Source organism: Triturus cristatus, chromosome 2_1 (genome assembly GCF_964204655.1).
Source record: "Triturus cristatus chromosome 2_1, aTriCri1.1, whole genome shotgun sequence".
Lineage (NCBI taxonomy): Eukaryota > Metazoa > Chordata > Amphibia > Caudata > Salamandridae > Triturus > Triturus cristatus.
This window is the reverse complement of record NC_140581.1, coordinates 827,218,191-827,242,028: the sequence shown is the minus strand read 5'-3', so window position 1 is coordinate 827,242,028 and position 23,838 is coordinate 827,218,191. Positions and strand designations below refer to the sequence as shown.

The window sequence follows — 23,838 nt, the reverse complement described above, 5'->3', positions numbered from 1 at the left end:
TAGGGGCGCTGCAGTGGCCTCTAGATACCGACTTATTCAGTTTAAATTTGTCCATAGGGTGTACTATACACCTCTTCGTCTTTGGAGGATAGTTATTGCCTCCCCACAGTGCCTCCGTTGTGATCGGAAATAGGGGTCATATTTTCATACGGTGTGGGGCTGTACTGCTATGCAGAGCTTCTGGCTTAGGGTGTCTTAAGGAGGTACTGTCTTGGGACCTCCCGCTGGACCCCCGATTGTTCCTACTCCACAGTACTGAAGATATAGGGGGAAACTGGTATAAGCAACATTTACTTTACCTAGCGCTCACAATTGCCAAGCGGGATATCGCTCAGCTTTGGAAAAGAACGTCCCTGCCGACGATGGGAAAGTGGCGCAGGGCGCTCCATACTTGCTTGGGGGCAGAAATGGCAGTATTCCAGGCATGGGGATGCCCACAAGAACACAGAAAAATTTGGTCTAGATGGGCTACCTTCCGGGGTATAGATCTTCCCCTGCTTCCCTTGCAATCCTCTTAAGAACCTACATTTACTGGGTGTTACTGGCCATCTCCTCTACTATTTTGTTCATCTTTTTTCATTATCATCTATAGTTTGTCAATGATGTTTGCCAATATTGGAGGGTGGGGACAGTCAGCGTGAAGTTTTGGTTGTTACAAATGTTTTATTTACCAAATGAATCTTGCAGGTGTCCCAATTTGTGTAATATGCCATTCTCATGTGAGCAATTGACGTATGTCAGATATCTACTGGTATGGTACATTGAAAGTGCTATAAAACATGTTTTTAAAAAAATAAAAAAAACATAATGACCCTGATTTTGAAATAGATACGATAATTTACCAGAAGCCAGTGTAAGTGATTAATTATCGTAATCTTTTTATTATTAACAGCATATTTATTAATTCATTCATACTTCAGACATGTCAAAATATAAAATAAAATCCGCAACTGAGAGTACCACAAAAACATCAAAACACCAAAAAGGAACTTTAGGCTAAGCCTGTAAACAAAGCCTCAGTCATTTGAGAGAATGTTGTAATATCTTCCACAAGTTAACAAATCCCGAAGCACTAATGCCCAAGTAACATTTTAAATACCCCCTTTCGAGTCCAAAATTTCAAACATTTCATACAACATAACAATCCTCCAGTGCTGCAAACCTACCAATAATCTCACTGTTATTTCAATCCTCACCTTATCATTCAAGCCTTTAATATTGGAGAATTGGATAAAACAGGCTTAATCTCAAAACTTCAAACATGCCGACAGAGCTATAACGAGTCTGTCATTAAAGAAATGTTTCTACCACTGCCTACTGATGTACCAAATACCCATAATAGCTCTGCCTTTAGGGGTGTAATCACAAAAGATTTTATGCATGCTACCTTTACATCACTTCTCAAAATTGTAGCCAACTAGAGAATGCCAGTTTTCAAGCAGTGCAGACCTGCTGAGAATACTTTACTGTCCCCAGACCTTTCCGCACTGCAGTGACGAACAGAAAATGCCAGCAGAGAGATCAGGGGACAACATTGAGAAGGATGTAGTAGTAAAGACTGGAGAAAACCAGTACGATACTCGTTCGGGTTGGAATTGTGTCAGTGCTGTGAGCAAGCCCCTTTTCTCAGGATTTCTCATGTGGTATGAGGACTTGGGTAACCGACTAAAGGGAAGAGGGAAGTAATTGTTAGGAAGATGGCCACAACAGGAAGGAAATTAAATACAGCCTTGAATTAGAGAAGGAAGGCTTACCTGTTTCTGTGGTGGATGGTACAATGATGAGACCCTGACAGACCAGGATAGCAGGATACCAGGTAGAGACTTCTGAGCGCCAAAGCAGCCCCTTAGAAGGAAGCGCTGTTAGAGGAACAGCAGAAGGCAAGGAAAAATATGATAAATATCATTTAGAGAAGAAGAGGCTTTACAACAGGCCTACACCTGCCTCTTGATAAAGACTCAAAACACAGAAATGGTGTGATGCCCTCTTAACGTGCATAGGGAATTGTCTCACCTACTTCTAGTATCCAAGGCAATTCCAAGAATTGGACGACGTGGGCTCACTCACGTAATGTGACATGCTTCATCATTGGCCACCTCATCCCACCTTGGTGAGATAGTACTACTGGCGTGACTCAACCTCGGGGGGGGGTCGGGGAAAGGGGCCTAACCCTAGGGAATGTTTTGAAATTATTTTTTTTCCCTGGATAAAAAAACTTAGTTCCAGTTTATGTCTAAAAAACCTTAGGGTATATCACAAAGTATCCTTTATTCAGATGGTACCCTAGGCGTAAATAAAAAATACCATCAAGTAGTCGCAGAGGACGTATGTGGTTGCTATGACCCTCTGAGTTGTTATGCCAACATGCCCTTTTAATGGAGCCTAAAAGAAGTCTTGGGCATTCATCAGGACTAAAGGTATGTATCCCTAGACTTTGTTAATTTTAATGGAGGGTGCAGTGGTTAAAATTCAGAGGACCTACCTCTCTTCAATCAGTCACCGGGTACTAGTACCTAGTCAAGGGAAGAAGGACAAACACATAGCAGTAGTAGTAGGTACAAAAAGGAAAACCTAGTATCGGTACACACAACAGTATCAACTTCCATTGCAGTGCAATATCGTAAAATGCACATTGACATTTTTATGCATATTAACACAACATTGAAAACATCAACAAACGTGGCAAATGTGACATAAAACTCACTCACTGCATACGTGCACAGGCAATGAAGACACATGGGGGAGGGAGTACCATACTTTATCCCAGTGAAGATCAATATCTCCTTGCCTAGTGCCAGGGGGGCTTTTGCCTCATGGTCTGTTCTGGGTGGGTGCCTCCCATAGTCACACTCTGATAGGTGTGTTAAGTCAATTTAAACACGGATAGAAGGGGAAGAAAAAATATATATATTTATATTCACTCCTATTAAGGAGAGCCCGTTTGAACTGGAAAAGGTACTCACTTTATGCAGAGTGGTGATTGCTATTATTCAAAGGTAAAGAGGACATGGAGATAAACGTGGGGCCCACTGAGGGCCAAAAGGTTATCATCATATTTTATACAATCGATAGACCGGGCGGGGTTGTAGAGAGCACCCAGTAGGTAGAGCATCTGTTTTATCTAAATACCCAGGGCCCCCATGGGATGTCATCATTCAGTCCTATGTTGTCAGTATGTAAGCCGAACTCTCAGCAAAGTTCATACTTCAACACTGCCTTACTCTTATCTGTATGTCTGCATTTCAATGTTTTAAATCACACACCTTTTAATGTTGGCTGCATTGTGTTGGTGTTCAATAAAGTGTCTAGTTAGTTTTGTGTTGTCTCTTCTACACCTTTTTGTGCTTCTGTGTTCCTTAATGCGAGCATGTACCTTCCTATTAGTCATACCAATGTATAGGAGCTTGCAAGGCTATTGTAAGACACATATAACATGACTGAAATTACAATTTTTAAGATGTTTTAGTACCCATTGGGTGGCACGGCCCAAATCTATAGCCTTACATTTCTTCATAAGCTGACATACCCCGCAACCCCCGCAGGGTTGATGGTCTGTAGGGGGGAAAGATGTTCCATAGTGCCATTTGGCTCTCCACCACTCCTTTTCTGGGGCGTGTGTGTACCAATGCATCAAGTACATTCTGGCTCCTTTTAAAGGAGAACAAAGGATGTGCAATTTTCCAGTTGTCAGAATTTAGGATAGCCCAATGTCTCTTGACCAGTTTAGTGACTGAATTGGAGATGGGAGTAAATGTTGTTACGCGTATGGGTCTTGAGTCACGTTTTTTTTTTGTAGTTATCCAACAGGGCATCCCTATTGTTATTCATGGCTCTTTTACTTTGAGTTTATTTAGTATGTCCTTGGAGTCTTTCAGATAGGAGGGCATCTGGGTTACTAGAGATTTCAGAAAGAAATCACAGAATTGTGACAGTGGTTCTAGGGTCAAACCTATCCCGATATGATCAAGCACCCATGGGGCGTTCTGGGGGGTCGTTATTTTGTGCACTTTTGGCAAAAAATAGAAGTGAGTTGTCTTAGGTTCTTTCTCAATGAGAAAAGACGCCTCCTTCTCAGTCCCCCAGCCATTGTCCGTTGCTCCTTTGATCATAAAGGAGATTTCATCCATGATGTCAGTGGTGGGGTTTCTATTCAATTTCTTATAGTGTAGAGTATTCCCTATGTGTCTCAGGCATTATGTGTGGTAATGCCTGAAAAAAGGATATTTTGTGTATACCCTAAGGTTCTTTTAGACATAAACTTAATCCAAGTATTTTATCCAGAGACATAAAATACTTTCTCAGAACTCCCTCAGGTTAGCCACCCCTGAGGTTGAACCCACCCTGGTAGTACTATCTCACCAGGGTGGAATGAGGTGGCCAGTGATGAAGCATGTCACATAATGTGAGTGAGCCCACCTCGTCCAATTCTTTGAAGTTCCCTTTTTCCTGGAAGGATACTAGCAGTAGGTAGGTAGGAAAACTCAGCTACGGCTAGCGTTACAATTCCCTATGTACTTTAAGAGAGCATCACGCCATTTCTGTGTTTTGATGAAATCATCTGACCTAGGAGACGGGAGGACTGAAAGCAAATGGAGGAGGAGAATGGTCAAGGGGTAAAAACAACAAAAGGACAGGTACAAAGATGGGTGCGAACTGTTTTTGAAGTGAGGAAAACCTCTGCAGCCAAGCAACATGTTGCCAGGTGGCTTCTTTCAGTAGTGATAGGCTTAAATGCTGGCACTACTCCTTATTCCAGAAGCATTCAACTAGGAAACGAGGATCAGTAGTGAAACTTAGTATGCAGTCTAATTGTTACGGATGTACAGTTTCCAACTTCCCATTCTCCAGACCTCCCACCCTTATCCTATCTCTTGATAAACTCACTGTTTATATTTTCTTCTAGGCTTTTGACCTGTAAGAGACACAGGATCAGCAATTGTAAATGTATTCGAGAAGATCTTCTCACGGTCAAAGACAAAAGAAAACAAGCAATTCTTATGCTGCAGTTTATGATACAGATCATTTGCTTCTTATAAAAAGACATAAGGATTGGGCCTAAAGACAGTTTCTGCACTGGACTGTATCCAGTCCTTCCTAAAACAAATGCAATCAGAAGAGCAACATGGGTTCAAGGGAGTCCTCCACTCGTCAATCACCCCAGGTGTCCCATAAGGGTTCCTCTGCCTCCTTTCCTTTCCAGTTAATGCATGTACCCCTAGGTTCTCTTATTCAACCCCAGCTGGAGTTCCATACATATGCTAATTATAGTCAAATTCACCTACATCTAGAAAAAAGATTAAACCACTCAAACAAAAGCAATGGTTTGGGTCACATCTTTTAATGGATGAGTGAAAACTACCATGGTTTTAATGGAAAAAGCAGAAATTCTTACTATGGGCAGTCGTGGCGACAGACCACCCCTATTCGATGGACCAACATCCATTTCTGAAAGTAAGAAATGTGAAAGAGTGTTACACAACAAAATTGCTCTTTTACTTCAAATGATTCCTGGAGTGAAGCTTGTTAGATTCTTGGATCTGATAAAAACTACTAGCCGCAGATTCCTTAACGTAAAATTATCCCCAGGCATGAGACTGGATCTGGAAAATCTTTGCCACAGCACCTCTGCGCGCCGGGGGCGGTACCACGCGACCCCGCCCTGACGTCGTCCGCAGACGTGACGTCAGCGAGGTCACATAAGTCCCACCCCGGCACGCTGACGTCAGTCTCCTTATTTTCCGCGTGCAACGCGGATCTGGAGTGTGCTCCTTGGCCTGTTTTCGGGCCTCTCTAGCGCCTTGAGTTGGGAACAGTGTACCCTGCCTTCGGGCTTCAAGATGTGCGCTTCTTGTGCACGTCAGATGTCGGCGACGGACCCTCACACTATTTGCATATGGTGCTTGGGCGAGCACCATGACTCTACGGACTGCGAGGCTTGCCAGCATCTTAAACCGAAGTCCCGGCGGGAGAGCCGGATGAAGTGCTGTCGGCCCACTTGTCCAGATCGGTGTTATCGCAGCGTCTGTCTCCTACCTCGGACGGGCCCAGGGACCGCCATTTCTGGCTGCGGCATCATCCTTCGCCGAGGCCCCATGGGCATCGTTTACCCGCAGGTAAGTCTTGCATCTTGCCGCCAAGGCCCTGTCCTCCTTCGGCAGAGGGCTCCGGTCCCTCCCGGGATGTGCGCCCTCGTCCGTCGCTACCCTATCCGCCGTTTCCCGGCGTTTCTGGGCCCAGATGAAAGCCTACGCTACGGCTCTGCAGGCTTCCTTGCGCCCTCCTCCTCCTCTTCCTGCGATGTCCGTAGATTCCTCGCCGTGCGCGGGATCTTCTACGGACTCGCCACTTCAGGTGTTGGAGATGTGGTGACGTTGAGGTGCGGCCCTTCGGGGTTCCCCTCCTCGGCCCATGGCGTCCTGGCCTCGCCGTAAAGCCCTGCGGGGTTCCCTGCGGTGTCGCAGGAGGTCACCGGGACTCAGGTCTTGCCCCCAAGTCCCCCTCGTTCCTCTGGGCAGGCAGCTGTCTTCCGGAGGCCGAGCCGACGCCTCTCCGACGTCAACTGCTTTCCTTCCCGGCGCGGGCGGTGCTGCGGGCGGAGGCTGGGACCCAGGACGCTTCTCGGTCCTCGGCACAGGCGGCTGCCTCGTTGGGGGTCGAGCCGGCACCTTTTCGGCGCCGTTCATTGGCCGCTTCGGCTCTAACCCCACCCCACTCTCCGATGCTGCACGTGGTGGTGGAGGTCGACCCAGCGCCGCTGGTGGACACTTCGGTGCCGGTCGAGGACTCATCGGGTCCTGTAGTGGAGTCCCCGGCGCCGTCCCGACGTCGGATCGTAGACTCCTCTCCGGATGTCCCTTCCTCTCCTGAGGGTTGTCGTCTCCTAGTTTCCTCTTCACCGGAGACTGGGCGCCGCGTCGTGGCCTTTTCTCCAGCGGATTCCAGTGAGGGTTCTACGCCGTCTCCACATCCACAGCCCCCGGACCCGCTCTTCTGTTCCCTGCAGTTGTGTGCCCCTCAGGCTTCTCCGCCCTCTCCAGAGACCCCTCAGGTTCCCCACTCGTCTGTGGGTTTCCCATCCCTCAGGGGCTGGTCTTTTCTCCTCCAGCGGGGCACGGAAGGGGCGTCTTAGTTTGTAGCCTTCGCCCACGGAGGAGATGCTTTCCCCCCCACGACGCCCTACGGAGGCGAGTGTGTTTTTTGTCTGGGCCATTTCCAAGGCCACTGGCATTCTGCAGATGAGCAATCCGGTTGCCCCACTCCCTACGGACCACTTGTTAGAGGTTCTCCAGCACGGCTCTGGTGGAAGGAAGCCGCTTCTCCTCCGTAAGCTCGGCCATCCGGTGCTTTATGGGAGGCGTTATCCCTCCTTTCTCCTTGGGGTCTTAGGTTTCAGTTGGGCCGTTGTGTGCTGTGTGGGGCATTGCATGCCTTCAGGGTCTTTCCGATGGCCCCTCTATTCATTTGGCGGCTGGTTCAGCCCTTCAGCTTGTGGTGTGTGTTTGTTGCTGTTAAGTGCAGCTATGTAGGTCCTCAGGTTGGACCCTTTGTGTCTTTTTTGGCTGGTTAGCCATCTGGTGTTTTCCACAGGTCTTTTCGGTTCTTGGCCTCTGCTGCGGGTTTCCCTAAGAGGTGTTTGGCTGCTTGGTAAACCGTCTGTGGTGTTCCCACAGGTTATGTTCTTGACCTCTGCTGCAGGTTTCCCTAAGAGGTGTTTCCCTGTTTTTGTTCAGGGACGATTCATACCCTAGGTGGGGTATTTGTTGGCTATTGTATAGCCCTGTTTTAAGCTAGACGGGCGTGGATACCTTCTCAGGTTCCTCGCGTTTTCCTGGCATCCCAGTATACCGCTTTGTGCGGTCTCTCTCTCTCTCTCTCTCTCTCTCTTTGATGTTTCTCTCCTTCTTCTATGAGGTTCCTCCCTCTTCGCCTCTGGATCATCGGACCGAGCCTTGTTATGCTGCTTACAGCGTTGTGTCTTGGTGTTCCCACCTAGTTCTCCGCCGTTTCTACAGGGGCCTATCTGATATTCGTCTTGCGCTCGCCTTGTTCTGAGCCGCTGCTTCTTAGTATTTGCCAGCTGTTTGCTGCGCGTGCCTGGTAGTTTTGGTCCCCCTCCGTGGGACTCGCTGTGTCAGCGTGTACTCCTGTCCCTTGTTTGTTGAAGCTTGTGCGTCTTTGTCTTCTTTCTCACGTCTGCGCTTCTCGACTGTGGAACCGTTCCTGCCTTGTTCCCTACTTTGGGATAGACACCCATTCAGCTGTGCCCTTCGCTGTGTGTGGGTTCTCCTGGGGCGGGCTCTGCCTCCGTTCCTTCTCCTTTCCCTGGCTTTGAGGGTGGTTTTTTTCTTCCTCTGGTACTCGCGGGGTGCCCTCTGCCCCTCCATGGTTTTCTGGTGGACACCCTTTGCTCCTCGGGTAGGCTTGTGGTATCCTGGCCTTCCCTTCTCCTTGTTCTTGCTTACTTCTGCATGGAGGGGGCTGGGCCGTCCTTCCTGTCCCCATGACACATCCCCTGTTGGGGCCCTGTGTTCTTCCAAGCTGGTGAGGTTCTCTCGCAGACCCTTAGGGTATCTATTCTACTTTAAGGAATCAGCGAGTAGTAGTCTCTATCAGATGTACAAGTTACTTACCTTCGGTAACGATGTATCTAGTAGAGACAATTCTAGCCGCAGATTCCTTCACAGCCCACCCTTCCTCCCAGTTCTGCGAGGACCCTTCAGCTTGGTCTTCTGCACTCGCCTCAAATCGGGTGGCATTTGTCTTCTGCGGGTGCGCTTTTTCTCTTCCTCCCTGGCGGGATGCTTTGTTCTGTTTAATTGTTCCTCTCCTTCTTTTCTGGTGATTGGACGGTAGCTTCATGTGTACTTTTGCATCCCTGCACCCTGGGTCTTCCAGTGTGGCGCCTATTCATCATCTCCCCTGCAATCCTCTGGGTTGGAGTTTCTTGGCTGTGCTGCAGCCTTTAGCTTTTACAGGGGATATGACACTCCTTGATGGTGTTGTCTTGGGATGCTTGACGTTACTCCTCTGTTCCGGACTTGTTGACCTTCACTATTATGGATTGTGGTTGCAGACTTTCTTTCGTCTGCCACGTCATTTTTAACATGTTTTTTCTGCCTCTGGGGAGGTTATCACCTTCGCTTTGCAGGGCTGCTTCTCACAGCGGTGCTCTGTTCTTTCCTTTCCGTGGCTTTCAGTAAAGCAGTGCTTGGCACTGTCCCTAATGGTGCTGTTCCTCAACATTCGTTTCTTCCCTTTTTGTTTCACTGATTTTTTCGTACACTTTTCCCCATACTCTCACAGTTTTGTTTGTGATAGCTCCGCGTTGTGGTGCAGAAAAGTTCTCCAAAGAAAACTGACGTCAGCACGCCGGGGTGGGACTTATGTGACCTCGCTGATGTCACGTCTGTGGACGACGTCAGGGCGGGGTCGCGTGGTACCGCCCCCAGCGCGCAGAGGTGCTGTGGCAAAGATTTTCCAGATCCAGTCTCACGGGATAATTCTACGTTAAGGAATCTGCAGCTAGAATCGTCTCTACCAGATACATAGCTACTGAAGGTAAGTAACTTGTTCATATGGCGTACTGGACTAGTGCATCAGTGTTTGTGTGCCGGCTTCTCCAATAAGCTAATAGACAGGCCCACAACCAAGCTGTAATATTAGCCCTTAACCTAAAATGCAGAGACCGCATAAAGTTTAAAATCCCTCCTTTGGCGCCCAAGTAAAGTACACATCCTTCTTCTTATGAATCGTTGTATAGGGACAATAAGCCTGGACCTCCAGCACCAGTATCCCAAGTGTATTTTTATAGACTGCTGACTGTGAGAGTGAGGGCCTAACACACACACATGCGCAATCCCCTGATACCGACCTCGAGGGAGATGCTATCAATTGCTGAATGAAATTAATGCGGGTGCACTTCACCAAGGAATGTATATCTATTTTTATGTCTTGATAAAGAAGGCTACTTAGAAAAATGTGTTAGCTGTTGGGACTTTCATTAAGATGTTCATGTTCTTTGATTCATTGGATCATATAATCATGAATAAAAGAATCGTATTTCTGGGTTCATTTTTTCAACCTTGGAATTGACATTTCAGTGTATTGATAACTAATCTACTCTAGGAACATTAAATTAAACATCAGGTTTAAAGTCCTCCGCTGAAGAAATACTGGGGGAAAAGACCAAGCTGATACAGAAATAGACCCTTTGTCACAACCAAGCCAAGACTCTCCTGTCGTCCGAATCACATCTTACCAGCCAACAACATTTTAAATCAAGCATTAGAGACATGGAGATAGACATGTGGGAGTCAGTGGCCCAACCATTTGGAATTAGTTCAGTTTTCTCCTTCAATCACAGCCCAAGTGCTCCAACTTCATGAAGCTGCTAAAAAATGTTTGTTTCCACCCTGCATGCCTTAAATGTCACCTTCTGGTGACATTTAAGTGTTATAGAAAGCACCGAAATAAAAAAAGATTCTGCTTCTTTTTCTCCTCCTTTCTGTCTGCTGTGCTCCTACTCTGACCGCTTCATTAATTCCCAAAGTGGCATCTCCATCTCTTAGCTTGTTTAATGAGGTGTCTCTGACTATGTAAAATTGTCTACTTTACATTTCACGTTTTTTTTAACTGTACATTTAAGTATTGTACTCTACGTGGCACAGGTCCCATAATAAATTCACTTCATAGATTCCATGTGTGTGTCAGTAGCCATACCTTCAGATTAACCACTGGCGAACAATTTACTGCTTCTTGTTTGGGCTTCATGTGAAAGTGTATCATATACTTTATTTTTTTCCTCCTTTAGTAATTACATGTCTGTGCATAGGAATTTCTTTCCATAAACTTTCTAAAACCATCCATTTTGCACATTTACATCAGTATTTGATTTAGTAGCTTCGGGTGTGCAAATTGGGTGTCAAGAAACGTCATTTTTGTGAAGTTAAGAATTTGTGGGTTTTCACCACATTTCCTTTGGCCTGATTCACAGCTCTCTGTTTCAACCCCTTGACCATAAATTTAAGACTGCTGGAAATCCACAATACAGGTGGGTTTTCTACCATCTTAAAGAGGTGTTGTAATAAGAAAATTGGAAATTCTTGCCCAAAATCTGTGTACCTTAAGACTACAAAATATTTTGTGGCTTAGGCATCGTGTTTCCTTTCACAAAACTGATCGAAAAACGACAGGCTTTGATACCTGTGCAAACTTAATGACAGCGTAATTTACTGAAGCAGCGGGTTTCAAGGAACCCCTGACAGGATGAAAAGCGCACATGGGTTCACCGCTGACCCCTCCCCACCCATCATCCCTCACCGTCAGAACCCCCCCCCCCCCCCCCCCCCCCGGATCCCGGTAAGCCCCCAACCCTGCGCCCTGACTCACCCTCCTGCCCTGAGAGGCCCAGGTCGTGAAAGGTTGACGAAAGGCAGTGCTTAGATTGATGGCTCTGCAGAGCTGCCAACGGGCTCCTCTCCCCGTCCCAAAGTTGGAAGTGATGGTACAATTAGGGGGGTTAATCCACTTAACATGTTTGCATGATGTCAACCCCACCGGTTTGTGGTCTGATGACTTTCCCATACTTGCTGGGAGTGTCTGCGTATTTTAATATGAAAAATAATGACGTCTGTTTTGCAATGTTTATTGCTTTTTGTGCAGCCTATGCTCTGCTTTCCAGTGTGAGGCCGAATATTATCGCACCACAATGGCAACATCTGCCAGGGAAATTAAAACAAAATCTCCTCCCCGAGGAATTTCTGCCTGCTCGAGCGAAAGCTGTGTATATACTGCGAATGCCAGGAAATTCTGACATGTTGTTAGAGTAAGCACTTCTAAAAATCTCCTTTTCGCTCTTCTCTTTTAGCAACTGCACTGTGTTGTGGTTGGAAGCGAGAACGCCAAGCGATATTTCGAGGCCGTGCAAGGATCAAAGGACCATCAAGGCGAGCTCTTTGGGGTTCACAACCTTTTCAAACTGCGGCCCAGAGGGTCCTGCCTGACGAGAGACATCCTGGAGGTGTGAACTTTTCAGACTAACTGTTTGCATCTTTGTAATTCCTCTACGTTACTGTGCCCAATATCGAAGTCTTGGCTCTGTGTTTAACTTTCAGGCTCTTGGCTTGAAGGAGAACTTTAGACTTTATCAAGAAGCATAATCAGCCCACGTGATGGGCGTCAGTGTTTGGGTTCATCTTGGAAATTAAAATGTGTGTGCAGGAGAGAGACTAACAGAACGCCCTGTCGTGCTGCAAGTTTACTATATCACATGTTTCCGTAATACAGTTTAGCTGTTTCAAACTGAAAATATCAACTTTACAAACTTTTTTAAGAAGGATAAATTAAAGCATGGGAAAAAGACTAAAGACACTACTTTATTCCAAACTGTAAACCTTGCCATAGATGCCAGTAGTAGTAATAAAAATATCTTGTTTTTCATGTAGCGCTACATACCGCACCTCTGTCTGTTCTAAGCACTGTAAATAGTAGGTGTTGATTACTCAGTCTAAAAGTACTAAAATATACTGACCTTGGAAGGAATAAAGGTTTAATTGGCCTTGCCGGGATTCAAACTTGTGACCTTCAGATCGCTGCATTTCTCAGTCACTAACTCATTGACACTTCCTTCGGGCATATATATATATAGTTCTTATGCACGCTCGTCCATATTATGTCTTTTCCTGCCAAGAGAACGTATAATGTCTATTTGATGATGGTGGCCAACAAAATTCCACTGGCTCCTGTGTAGTTTACAGCAGCCCGCTTTGATCTATTATTGGGGCCATGTTAGGATTGCTCTCTCGCACCATGTAGACAGTACAGCACACTTCCATGGTATTTAAAGTAACAGCATGAGGTGTTTCTGAATTTGTAATCTTGTCTTGCTTCTATTGAAGCCTTTGGATAAAGACTCCTGCTAACAGTGGTTTGTAACATAAAGTTAAGGATTAGAAACATGGTATCCTTCGAGGCGGTAACCGTTGGCCCAGTGAAACCAGTCATGAACATAATGGGAGAAATCTGGCTCCTGATCACAGCAGGGTACTGGCTACTGGTGAGTGGCAGCCAACACAATGAAGAGGTGGTGAGTCGGATGGAGGTGACACAGGGGAACGTGGGAGGGGAAGCGCAGGGGGTGAGAGCGCGAGGAATAATACATTAAAAAAAACACTTACCTGAAGCTGCCTGCCGCATCGCTCCATGCACCTCAGTGTTCTGCTGCTTCCTGGTCCCAGCGGACACTGGGACAGGAGCTGAGACTCCCTGTGCAATCCCCGTTCTGCTCTCATGCAAGGAGAGCTGCGCGGGGATTGGCCTGAGCAGGCTGCTTTGCCGCTCTGCTCAGGACAGGGAGTCTTTGCTATTTCTCCAACCCAGCTGTTCAAGGCCGACTGGTTTGAGAAACCTAAGTGCGCATGTGTGTTTTGCCGGCCTGAGATACAAAGCCCTTCTAGATAGCGATAGATTGAAGCCCCTCCGATGAGAAAAGCCATGTCTTGAGCCTTTTTTTAAACATCATTAATCTGTTGCAAATCCAATAGGAGATTATTCCAAACCACCGGGCCCAAGAAAGGAAATGAACGTCTGCACGCTTTGGCCATACAAACTCTTGGGCTCTTGGCCAGATGGTTAATGGAAGACAGGTAGAGCCTTACAGGGTTGTAATAAGCATCCTAGCAGATGAATAGTCAGGTCCAGATCGATGGAGCGTACTCTGAATTAACAGAGAGGTTTTGAAAATAATCAGTTTTTTCATGGGAAGCCAATGCAAATTACGCAGATGCAAAGTAATGTGCTCCCATCTAGGGAGGCCCAGAGCCAATCTCACAGCTGCATTTTGAACAGTCTGATGTTTTTTCAACGAAAATGTAGGCAGGCCAGCCGGTATATAATGCATTGGTGTAGTCCCGCCTGGACATAACCTGAGCCAGTACTACTGTGAACCTAGACAGAAAGGAGAGGAAATAGAGAAATGTCTTAGCCATGCGTAAAATGCCAGGGCACAAGCCTACCATCTAGATAACTTGATTATGAAAGGATATTTTATTGTCAAACATATCCCCAAGCTCTTTATAGAATCTACTTGGGTATCTCTTGGAGACAGCTCTACCGGCCAGTGGACATCCAAGTTAAGAACAAAATTGTGTCAGAAACTGAGAACCTCAGTCTTTTTGGTGGTGCACTTAAGATGGTTATAGGTCATCCACCGAAAGACTGCAGAGAGATAGGGTTGAATGGCATCCTGTCCAATGGGCATCCCTATACCAAAGGTAAAGAAGATCTGGGTGTCATCTGCATCTGAAATAATCTCCAGAAAGTGAGATAGGTGCCTGGCATGTGGAACCTTGTCGATTGCTATCGACAGGTCCAACAGTACAAGGACTGCCTGGTCGCCCGCATCTATTGTGTTTTTATCAATTCAGGGACCTCTACCAAGGCGTTCTCAGTGCTGTGCCTTGTTCTAAAGCTTGATTGGCTAGAATGAAGTAGCCTGTTGGTCCTAGATAGTTGGGAAGCTGGAAATTCTCACATTTTTTTCCACTATCTTAGCGGGTGCGAGTAAAAGGGAAATAAGCCTGTAGTTGCCCTGGACATCAGTATCAGCGTTCGGCAAAACATTTAGCCCTCTTCCAGCATGAAGGCACTGAAGCAGTGGCTAAAGATTTATTAGCAGCACATTCAGGCAGGGGTTGATAATGTCTACTCCCAGTGCCAAAATAGAGGGGTGGCATGGATCATCAGGAGGCCCTGACTTAAGATTAACAAGCATTGGCATAGCCAATAGGTCTCGCCTTTGGGACCGTATAAGTGGTTAGTCATGCTGTCATTTGGCGTAGAAGAAGGAAAGTAGTATATGGCACAGGGAAACCAGGAGATTTTCCAAGAGGTCACGGCAAGTGTAAGGCTGCGTTGGAACAGTAATAATGAGCACCCGGGCTCTACCACAGACTGCAGTCAATTGAAAAAAAATACCATGAAACCGGGCGCCGTGGTAGTGAGAGCGGCACCGAGTATGTTAATGAAAAAAAAAATGAAACCGGGCGCCGTGTTTACATTTGCTCCAAGCGATTCTCTAAACAGGCCTGTAAATCGTGTTCTTACGGTCAACACTGCAATCACATTACAAGTCAAGACATGTGTGGCATGGCACACCCCCAAAATGTTTATTATTATTAATATTACTAGTAATATAATATTATTTTAAACACCTGGTCGACATTGGCTTGCGCTGCATTGGTGCTGAAAGTTCAGATTGGCTAAAAAAACTCTAGACACAATCACATTCTCAAAAGTAAATGCGCTGACTGAGATAATCTTTTATTTTTTCCACCCGCACTACGTAATGCGTTTGCCCTCATCACTATCGGTTTAGTCTTGTGCATCACTGTCCGTGTTCTGCCTCACACTAATATAAAAATACAATTTAAAATGTACTCCTCACTCACGTGGCAGGCTTTACTGAATTTAGTAAGCTGCCTGCACTGGTTACGCTTCTGAAATAAAACTGAATAACTGAAAGTTATTTAATCCTGCCGCTAATGAATGACAGACGTGCAAGGGTGAATCCCTATAAAACAGCAAGGGCAACTCGGCTGCTCAAATGGCGATGAGAACAGGAAACAGCGCAGGAAGTGAGATAAGGGTGGGGGGTAGGGCACGTCGCGCGCACTAAGGCGGAGAGAGGCACGCAGGCTGGCAAATGGTGTGCACTTTCGCGGCCGCTTTGATGTTCTCAGTGGCCGCGCGGCTCACTGAGAACATCAAAGCGGCCGCGAAAGTGATCACACAGGCTGACAAATGGTGCGCGCGCCCGGCGCAAATGCACTGTAGCTGGAGGCCTGAAAAAAGCCACTAGTTTGCACTTCCAAAACCCGTTTACTAAAACTCTCGCCAGAGCAGCGCTGGCTCAAGCGAGACCTAAAAATGGCACATCTAGAATCTTCTAAGGAGATAGTGTTTAACTCAGGCAGACAGCAAGATAAGAAAGTAAGAGAAGGATTAAAATCACCATCATCCACTTCAGTAATCAAAGTGGCTGATAGACTGTTCTGGATGTCCAGAATTTTGTGGTTGAAAAATGTGCCAAGTTGCTTGTACCATTTCACCGATGAAGCCTTACTTCTGTAGCAGGCAGCAGGGTCGAGAAAGTCCTTCACAATCTTAAAGCTTTCTCGAGAATATCCCCTGCCCTTTATATCCTGTCTTCTTAGTACTCTCCTTGCAGATGTTATCATGACTACATATTTCTTCAAATCCATTTTATATAGTTACAACAAAAACAAGGGGTATGGGGTAATTGCCAATGCACCTATCTTTTTAACTGTAGTGGCACTATTTTAAAATGTGTACGGGTGCTAAGAGTCAGAGGCTTGATACCCCTTAAGCCTCCAAGTATATAAGATCCCCACGTTTACAGCTTCAACAATGATTCAGCACTCCAACATGTGCAATAATGAATACTTTTTACAAGTTCTGACAAAGTAAAGTGAAGCGCTTCAATTCCGCAGGTTCCGGTTTCTTTAGTTCTTTATTGACAAAAAAATCTTCATAAAAGTGACTGTAACCAACGACTGCAGCCAACGCGTTTCGACCGCAAAGGTCTTCTTCAGGGCTACAAATAAGCGTACAATATTTACATTAAAATTATAACAAGTGTATACATATTTTCAATTATTGACAGATACTCATAATCACCCCAAAAAAGAAGGGGATGAAAGACAGGTATACAAAATGTATATATTTACAATTTTTTACAAATGCTCATAGTCAACCCAGGTGATTTAAGGGACAAACAGTCAATATCATCACGATTCATGATTGGAACCCGCTAAATGTTTTTTTACAATTTGTAAGGATCAATTCATTCAGGAAAGAGAAAAGGTCTATGGTATGGGGCAATAGTCATTCATCATGTTAGACAAAATAAGAAAGGGTGGAAGTGTTATAAACAGTTATCTGAGAACAACTGGAAGAAAAGCAAAACACATAGAGGCACTATGAGGTACAACAGAAAGAGCTTACCAAATGCCTATAACAATAATTATTTATTCCAATTCATTAGATTTCTTTTTTTTCATAGTCCCACTTGGTCACTCTCTCTAATTAGGGGTGCCAGTTGGAACTAGGGAAGATGAGAAAGATATACAACAAACACATTTTGCAGATATATTACTGTTCAACCTAATCTATTCAACAGGGGACAGCATAGGAGAGAACATTCCTCTTAGTCTTAATTCCATCAACAAGATCAGGTCGCTTGTTGAATGGCTTCTAAATGCATTATTCCGAAGTCAGTTCTGTTTGTCTGGACATGGGTTTATTCAGCCCATGTGTATCTGAAAGAGTAACAAAAAAGAGAGAGAGACCAAATGGAGATTTTTCAGGCTCATGACGAGTAAACAAAAAAATAGTATTCGGGCAGTAATTGCTATAATATATTAATCTATTCAGACAAAATTGGCTTATTTGAAGGGTGATGTGACCATCTTCTTATGGTATGACTGGTTTATATATTTTCAAATAGATTCAAATCGTATTATATTACTGCCTTGATGTTAAATCTACTTCACACAGTAACAAGCTTTTCGGTTAGTGTATATATCCAGGAAGCGTGTAAATTACCTGCCCCGAACCAAACCATCTGAAACGTGTCAGACACTAAAGCTTCTTAGATTGCAGAGTGCCCAGCAATCATCACGCCCCCATAGCTCTTAACGGGTACTTGCAGCCGTCAATGTGAGCGCAATCCATTCGCACGGCATCAGGCTAATCCTATCAGGAAGTCTATATGCAGCCAGGAAAAGTGTTTTATTCCTTGCCGGTTGGAGTATCTTTACAGCCCCAAGTTTAAAACAAACAAGTTGTTCCATAGTCTGTGGCTTCTTGATTTAAAAAGTGCCCAACCAAAAGTGTTAACTGAAAATAGCAGCAGACGGTCTGCATGCTAGGGGTATAGTACCCCGCATCCGAGTTATGCGTAAGCATGTGCCCCAATGCGGGACCTGTGTGGGTAGTAGTCCTCTACAGTACAAGTTTACTTTGGCCCATAAGCCGTGTTAACAAGAATGCAGGGATAAGAGAGCAAGAAAAATAGAGAGCCCCCCCTTCCCCCAAACTTACTTCTTCCAAGTATGAACCGCTCCTGCCTCGTAGCCAAAATCGTTCCATTTTTGGCTCGCCGAGTGCTGAGTTTAAATAGCTCGCTACGTAAATCAGCTGTGATCAATTTCGAAACGTAATTGTTAGATCAGTTGTTTTCTAAACCGCCATTTTGTAATGCTCTTAGGACTGGTGTTGGTAATCACCCGTGTTGGTTAAATGTATGCTTCATAGAAGTTTAAGCAAATCCGGACTGTTTTAAAATAGTCTAAGGAGTATTTTATTAAGACTACTGTGTGTCTCTCGATGAATATACCAAGCAACCATTCAGATTACCAGCGTTACGTGAGCAGTTCAGAAACCAACAAAAGTGCTCAAATCGCTGTTTCCAAGGTCGCCATTTTGGAAAGATGAAATAATCCTTTCAGAGACAGTATTTAGTTCGTTTTAAGAATACAGAGGATGTTTTATTGACTCTGCCTCGTAACACCAAAGCTCAAAACATCTAAAATGTCAACATAACCTGAGTGATTCAATTCCAGCTCAAGTGTATTGTTTTCACGTCGCTGTTTTACAAAGACGAATTATGTTTTTTAACTAGCGATATTTAATCTGTTTAAAAAGTCCTGGAGTATTGTGGTGACACTATTGTGTATTACTAAGTTAATACAGAAACAAAAAATGTAAACTATCAAGGTTTTGAGGGCGAGTCAGAATCAGACAAATGATGCCCAAAGCGCCGTTTTCGCGGTCGCCATTTTGGAAAATCATCTTAGTATTTAGGTGATAATATTCACTCTATAAAACATTGCTTGTACATTGCTCAATCCAAATTGTTATTTCCAAACTTACGATGTCCCACAGTTCGTTTCATTGTTTTAAAATAACAGTGAGCATGTAGCCAAAAAGGTACATTAAAGAAATTACTGGATATTAGTTGCTGGCTATGTTAACAAGACAGCTATATTAATATTCTTTTTACACTCAAGATTAAGAAAGATGGGAAAAGAAAAAGAAGGACTTCTTTATATAAGACGGTCAATTGGTATAAGGATACTAATGGCATTCTTGAGTATCTTAATTTATAATAGGCGAGTGAGGTGATCGGTAAGGGGAGTAAATTAATATTTTAGTATCCAAGGACTCAATATATGTAAAATTCGTACCAGAGCTAGTTATCATTGCTCATGTGCCTTTAATACGAGCACTTTTTATCATGAGAATGTATGCCCATAATTTCTAACCCAGTTTAGAGAAGTGTGAACTCAGTGATATATATTCACCATTTTATATATTATATATTCAAATGAAAATGAACCTGAAAAGATCTCCAAGTAAAACCATTCATCAATGATAACATAATCATGTCTGATATCAATAAATGTCAAATGTGTAAAGTCAGGACTGTTTTATAAGTTGTTACAGATTCTCACAGACATTTCCCAGGCAGTTCTATTGTTTAGCATCTCAGTGACCAAAATCAGGAATATTTTGATTAGGACGAGCCCCTCTAAGTGCTCTATAGGAAATGATACATTTCGTTGTTAATGTTTAAACCCCTCGGAATAGTTCTTAGACGACAAATCCAATCATTGTTGAAGCCATTTTATATAGTTCTTTGGATTCCAAACTGTAATGTTTTCTATGTGTCCTTTCCGCCTTTTTGCACGTTTTTCTTCTTTGTATGAGGGCCTCGCCGAACCAGGGATTAGAAACCTTTTTCCTACTTGTCATCCAAGTTGGAAGAGGGGCAGGTTTCTCCACTGAGGTACAAGACAACAGGGGGTTTAAAGTGATGCAGTATGCGATGGCGCCTCCTCGTGTGTACGTGTGTATGGAGCAATATTATTATTCAAACGGTGCCCAGGTAGGGGGATGACCCTGAACCCCCAAAGTAGACCGAAGTCTTAAGAAACAATGATACAGGTAGCCTGTGCACATGTAATCTGTGTCAACAGTATGATTACTGCAAGTAACATGTATACACAACAATCACAGTAGTCGGATTGGCGTTTTCTTTCTTTGTGGTTTAATTGGAGATCAGATGCCCAGCCAACACGTGTTTCGTCCGGGTGAAAACGAGTACGCTTGTGAGCCGATGCTTGCGGGAAAACCAGTTTTCCCGCAAGCATCGGCTCACAAGCGTACTCGCTTTCTTCGCGTTCTACTAGCACGCAAGTGCTCCTCTTTTGGTACTCACCATATTACTAATTGATGTCCTTCATTGGATTTGCTCACCCCAACAGCCGGGACAGAAGTACAACCGACAGAGAGAATTTCTCCTTCCAGGCCATCTGTCCAATTGCCCTGAAGAAGTCGTGGGTTCACACCCTGACGAAACACGTGTTGGCTGGGCATCTGATCTCCAATTAAACCACACAGGCTACCTGTATCATTCTCCACTGAAGTATGCAGCCAGCCATCATACTCCTGCATATCAGACACAATAGAGCCCGAAAGGGTCTGCAGGTTCTTCAACAAAGTGGACTGTAGAACATTATGATACATTTTGGAGAAAGGTCTGGTACAGTAGGGAGTAACACAATTACCAGAGGGCCCAGGATGGGAAGAAGTCTAATTAAACTGGACCAGATGATGGTTCGTCCAGACTAAGGAAGTGAGGTCCGACACGGAAAGACTAGGGTTAGAGAAGACTGGGTCGATTATAAGACTATGGCCTTCCTGACTCATTGAGAAAGCCGTGGCAGGGACATAATGTCTTTTAGAGTGCTGGTGTCTTTGCTGGAAGAGAGGTCCCAGTAAATATTAAAATCACCAAGAATAAAACATTGGGTAAAACATAAAGAAGTCTGAGAGATCGCTTCATTAAGTGAATTCAGACATGAGCCATGTGGCCCTGGCAGTCGGTAAATGAGAATACCTCCTACGGACTGTTTGGGCATTTAGCGAGAGACAAAATTTAAGTCCTTCTACATCAAAGATGTGTGTGGCTGGAGAAGAAGAACAGGAATAATCCTCTTCATAAATGATAGCGATGCCTCCGCCCGTCCTAGAAGCCCGGTCCAAATTCAGCATTTTATAACAATCAGGAATAGCCAAAGCAACCACAGGTTTAGATGTAGCATTCATCCAGGTCTCAGTAATGAATAATAAGTCTGGCCTCTCATCGTTGAGAAAATCATGCATGAGCACTACATGCTTCTGAAGGGAACTGGCATTAGCAAGCCGAGCTTTAATAGAGACCGTGGCTTTCTAGAGCGGGTGAACAACAAGGCGAGGTACTCAACGCCATTAAGAGTGACGTACAATAAACATTGCACATATACCCCCTCCACCATTCAAGCCCTAAAGTTCCCCACGCAATTGGAATTTGATTAAAAATAGGTGCAAGTAATGAAAATAAATGCCCAAAAAATTCAATAATTAAAATAAAGCAGCAGGGTTGGAAAGACTGGCCTTACGCATCTGCGCCGCAGTGTGCATTGAATTGGGAGAGCCTACCGTGCTGCCGATGAGAGAAAGCATCTCGCCTACACTGCAACTAGTGCGAATGCACAACAAGGCGAGGTGCTTACTCCAACGACATTAAGAGTGGCGTGCACTAAGCACTGCACATATGCCCCCCACCTCTCAAGCCCCAAAGTTCCCCACACAATAGGAATTTGATTAAAAACACGCTCAAGTAATAAAAATAAAAACACAAGAAATTCAATAATTAACATAAAGCAGCAGGGTTTCAGAAACTGACCACCACTGACTTCACTGATTGAAATTGCTGTGTAGGCTTCAGATCTTTCTTGTGTGCGTCAAGAATACACTAGAAATATTTGAAGCCCACACTGTATACTTCTGAGAAAGACAAAATAGTGCAACAGGTTGCAGTTAATACCAGGAAGATGGGTGGAGATCTCAGATTGTTGCTTGTGCTTACATATCATATGCTAGGGACAAGTGGACTTTGTCTGCCCGGAGTACAGGGAGATGGTCAACTTCAAAGAAGGCTGTGGACACTTAATTGTGGGTGGTTGCATTGAGACCTCAGCTTATGTTTCAAGGATGTACTATTGGCAGAATATCCACTACACAACTTTCCTGTGTGTAAATCGGATAGAGGGAGACATTCACAATTATTATCAAATGTTTGACGTTCACATGTATTACACACCAGTTAGAGGCGGAGTTTAAGAGTGTTCCCATAGATAATGGGTTAAGGGTAGTATTATGATGCAGGCATTTAAATCGGTCTTGCATGTATGTTTTGCTTATCTGATAGAGACTTTTAGCCGCAGATTATTTATCTTAGAATTTTCCCTTGGCGTCAGACTAGATCCAGAAAATTTTCAGGTGCAATACTCCTGATGTGTGGCGTTGTTTCACTCCATGTGGCGTGCGCGGTGCTTATGGAGATGCCACCCCAGTGTGCTGACATGAGTTCTTTTCTTTGGTTCAGTCAGTGCAGATCTGGAGAGAGCTACAACCAGTCACTTTTTGACTGACCCTTTTTCAACCTTTTGTTGAACTCTTTTGAGATCTTTCTCCTGGTGTGGCAAGGATGTTCTCTAGGAAAACTGCGGCACCTGTCACCGACAAATGTCGGTGACGGACCCGCATCTTATTTGTTTCGGGTGCCTCGAGTGCAACCACGAAGCAAAGATCTGTGTTGACTGCCATGCCATGCACCCCAAGGCCTTGAGGGTGTGGTCCCAAAACTCTTTGCCTCTCAATGTGCGACGCCGCAATGCTCTCAATCCCGGTCAAGAGGAAGGTCTCGGAATCAGTTGTGGAACCATCGATCTTTTTTTAAGTCATCTGGTTGTTTGGTTAAGTCCCACAAAAAGAGAAAGAATGAGAAGTCAAACAGGTTTTTGACTTCAACCCATCATTCGTAGTCATCTGATGAGACGAGGAAGCGTGTTCATTCGAGGCCTGGCTCGGCGGTTGAGGCTGCGCATGGGAGGGCTCTGCACCTCCCTGAGTTTCCAGGAGCTGAAGTGACCCCACCCAATTAAGCAAATTTTATGAGGCCATGCACTTAATATTTGGTGTCCTGTCTCCGTTGGTGTGCCTTCGAGCCTCGCAGGGTCAGGAGGGGCCCTTACTGGCTCCCCACTGGCGAGTCCACCAACTTGGATCCACGCATGGATCCGGACCGTTGCCGGTTGTACCACCTCGAACTTTCTCGACTCCTGTCCCGATGTCAACACTGGCGCCATCCCTATTCTCATCCCAACTCCGGCAATGAGTGAGAGGGGTGTCATCTGGCGCTGACTGGAGCTATATCCTTTAGACTGAAGCCTGAGCCCTATTCCTATGAGTTAGGGCTTTGGGAAGATTAGGAGGGGCCGCTGGACGCTGCAGAACACCAGCCCCTAGACCCCAACATGGACTGCTGTGAGGAATTGGCGGATTTAAGTGGACTGGACACCTCTGCAGATACTGGCATGGTCTCTTCCTACCGCGGCTATGGAGTAGGGAGCTTCTTTTGCTATCGTGGTGAGAAGGGCGGACGAGAGCTGCTTCAACCAGGTTACCCCCTCAGAACCACTGCTCCTATTTAATGAAGCCCTTACGGACATTCTGCTTTGGACCTAGTGCAATCCCTACACAGGAGCTCCTTGTGAACAGGACAATGGTCCACCACCATGGCCCTGTCACAGTGGACCCCAACTTCCTCACCCAGCACCCCACCTAGAGAGCTTGGTGGTCCAAGCCTCTACTTCTCGTGTGAAGTCTAGTGTATACCCTACCGGTTAGGGAATCTAAGAGACTGGACACCCT

General features: G+C 45.1%; 1 protein-coding gene across 3 annotated transcripts in view; it reads left to right on the top strand.

Moving 5' to 3' along the window:
• The window catches only part of ERCC6L2 (ERCC excision repair 6 like 2), a 1,253,563-nt gene that overhangs the window by 795,666 nt on the left and 434,059 nt on the right, over window positions 1-23,838 (top strand). For all 3 annotated transcript variants that reach the window (XM_085632896.1, XM_085632894.1, XM_085632895.1), the window contains one exon: window positions 11,867-12,019. In XM_085632896.1, the coding sequence (XP_085489022.1) occupies window positions 11,867-12,019 (153 nt within the window). The remainder of the gene's footprint in view (window positions 1-11,866; window positions 12,020-23,838) is intronic.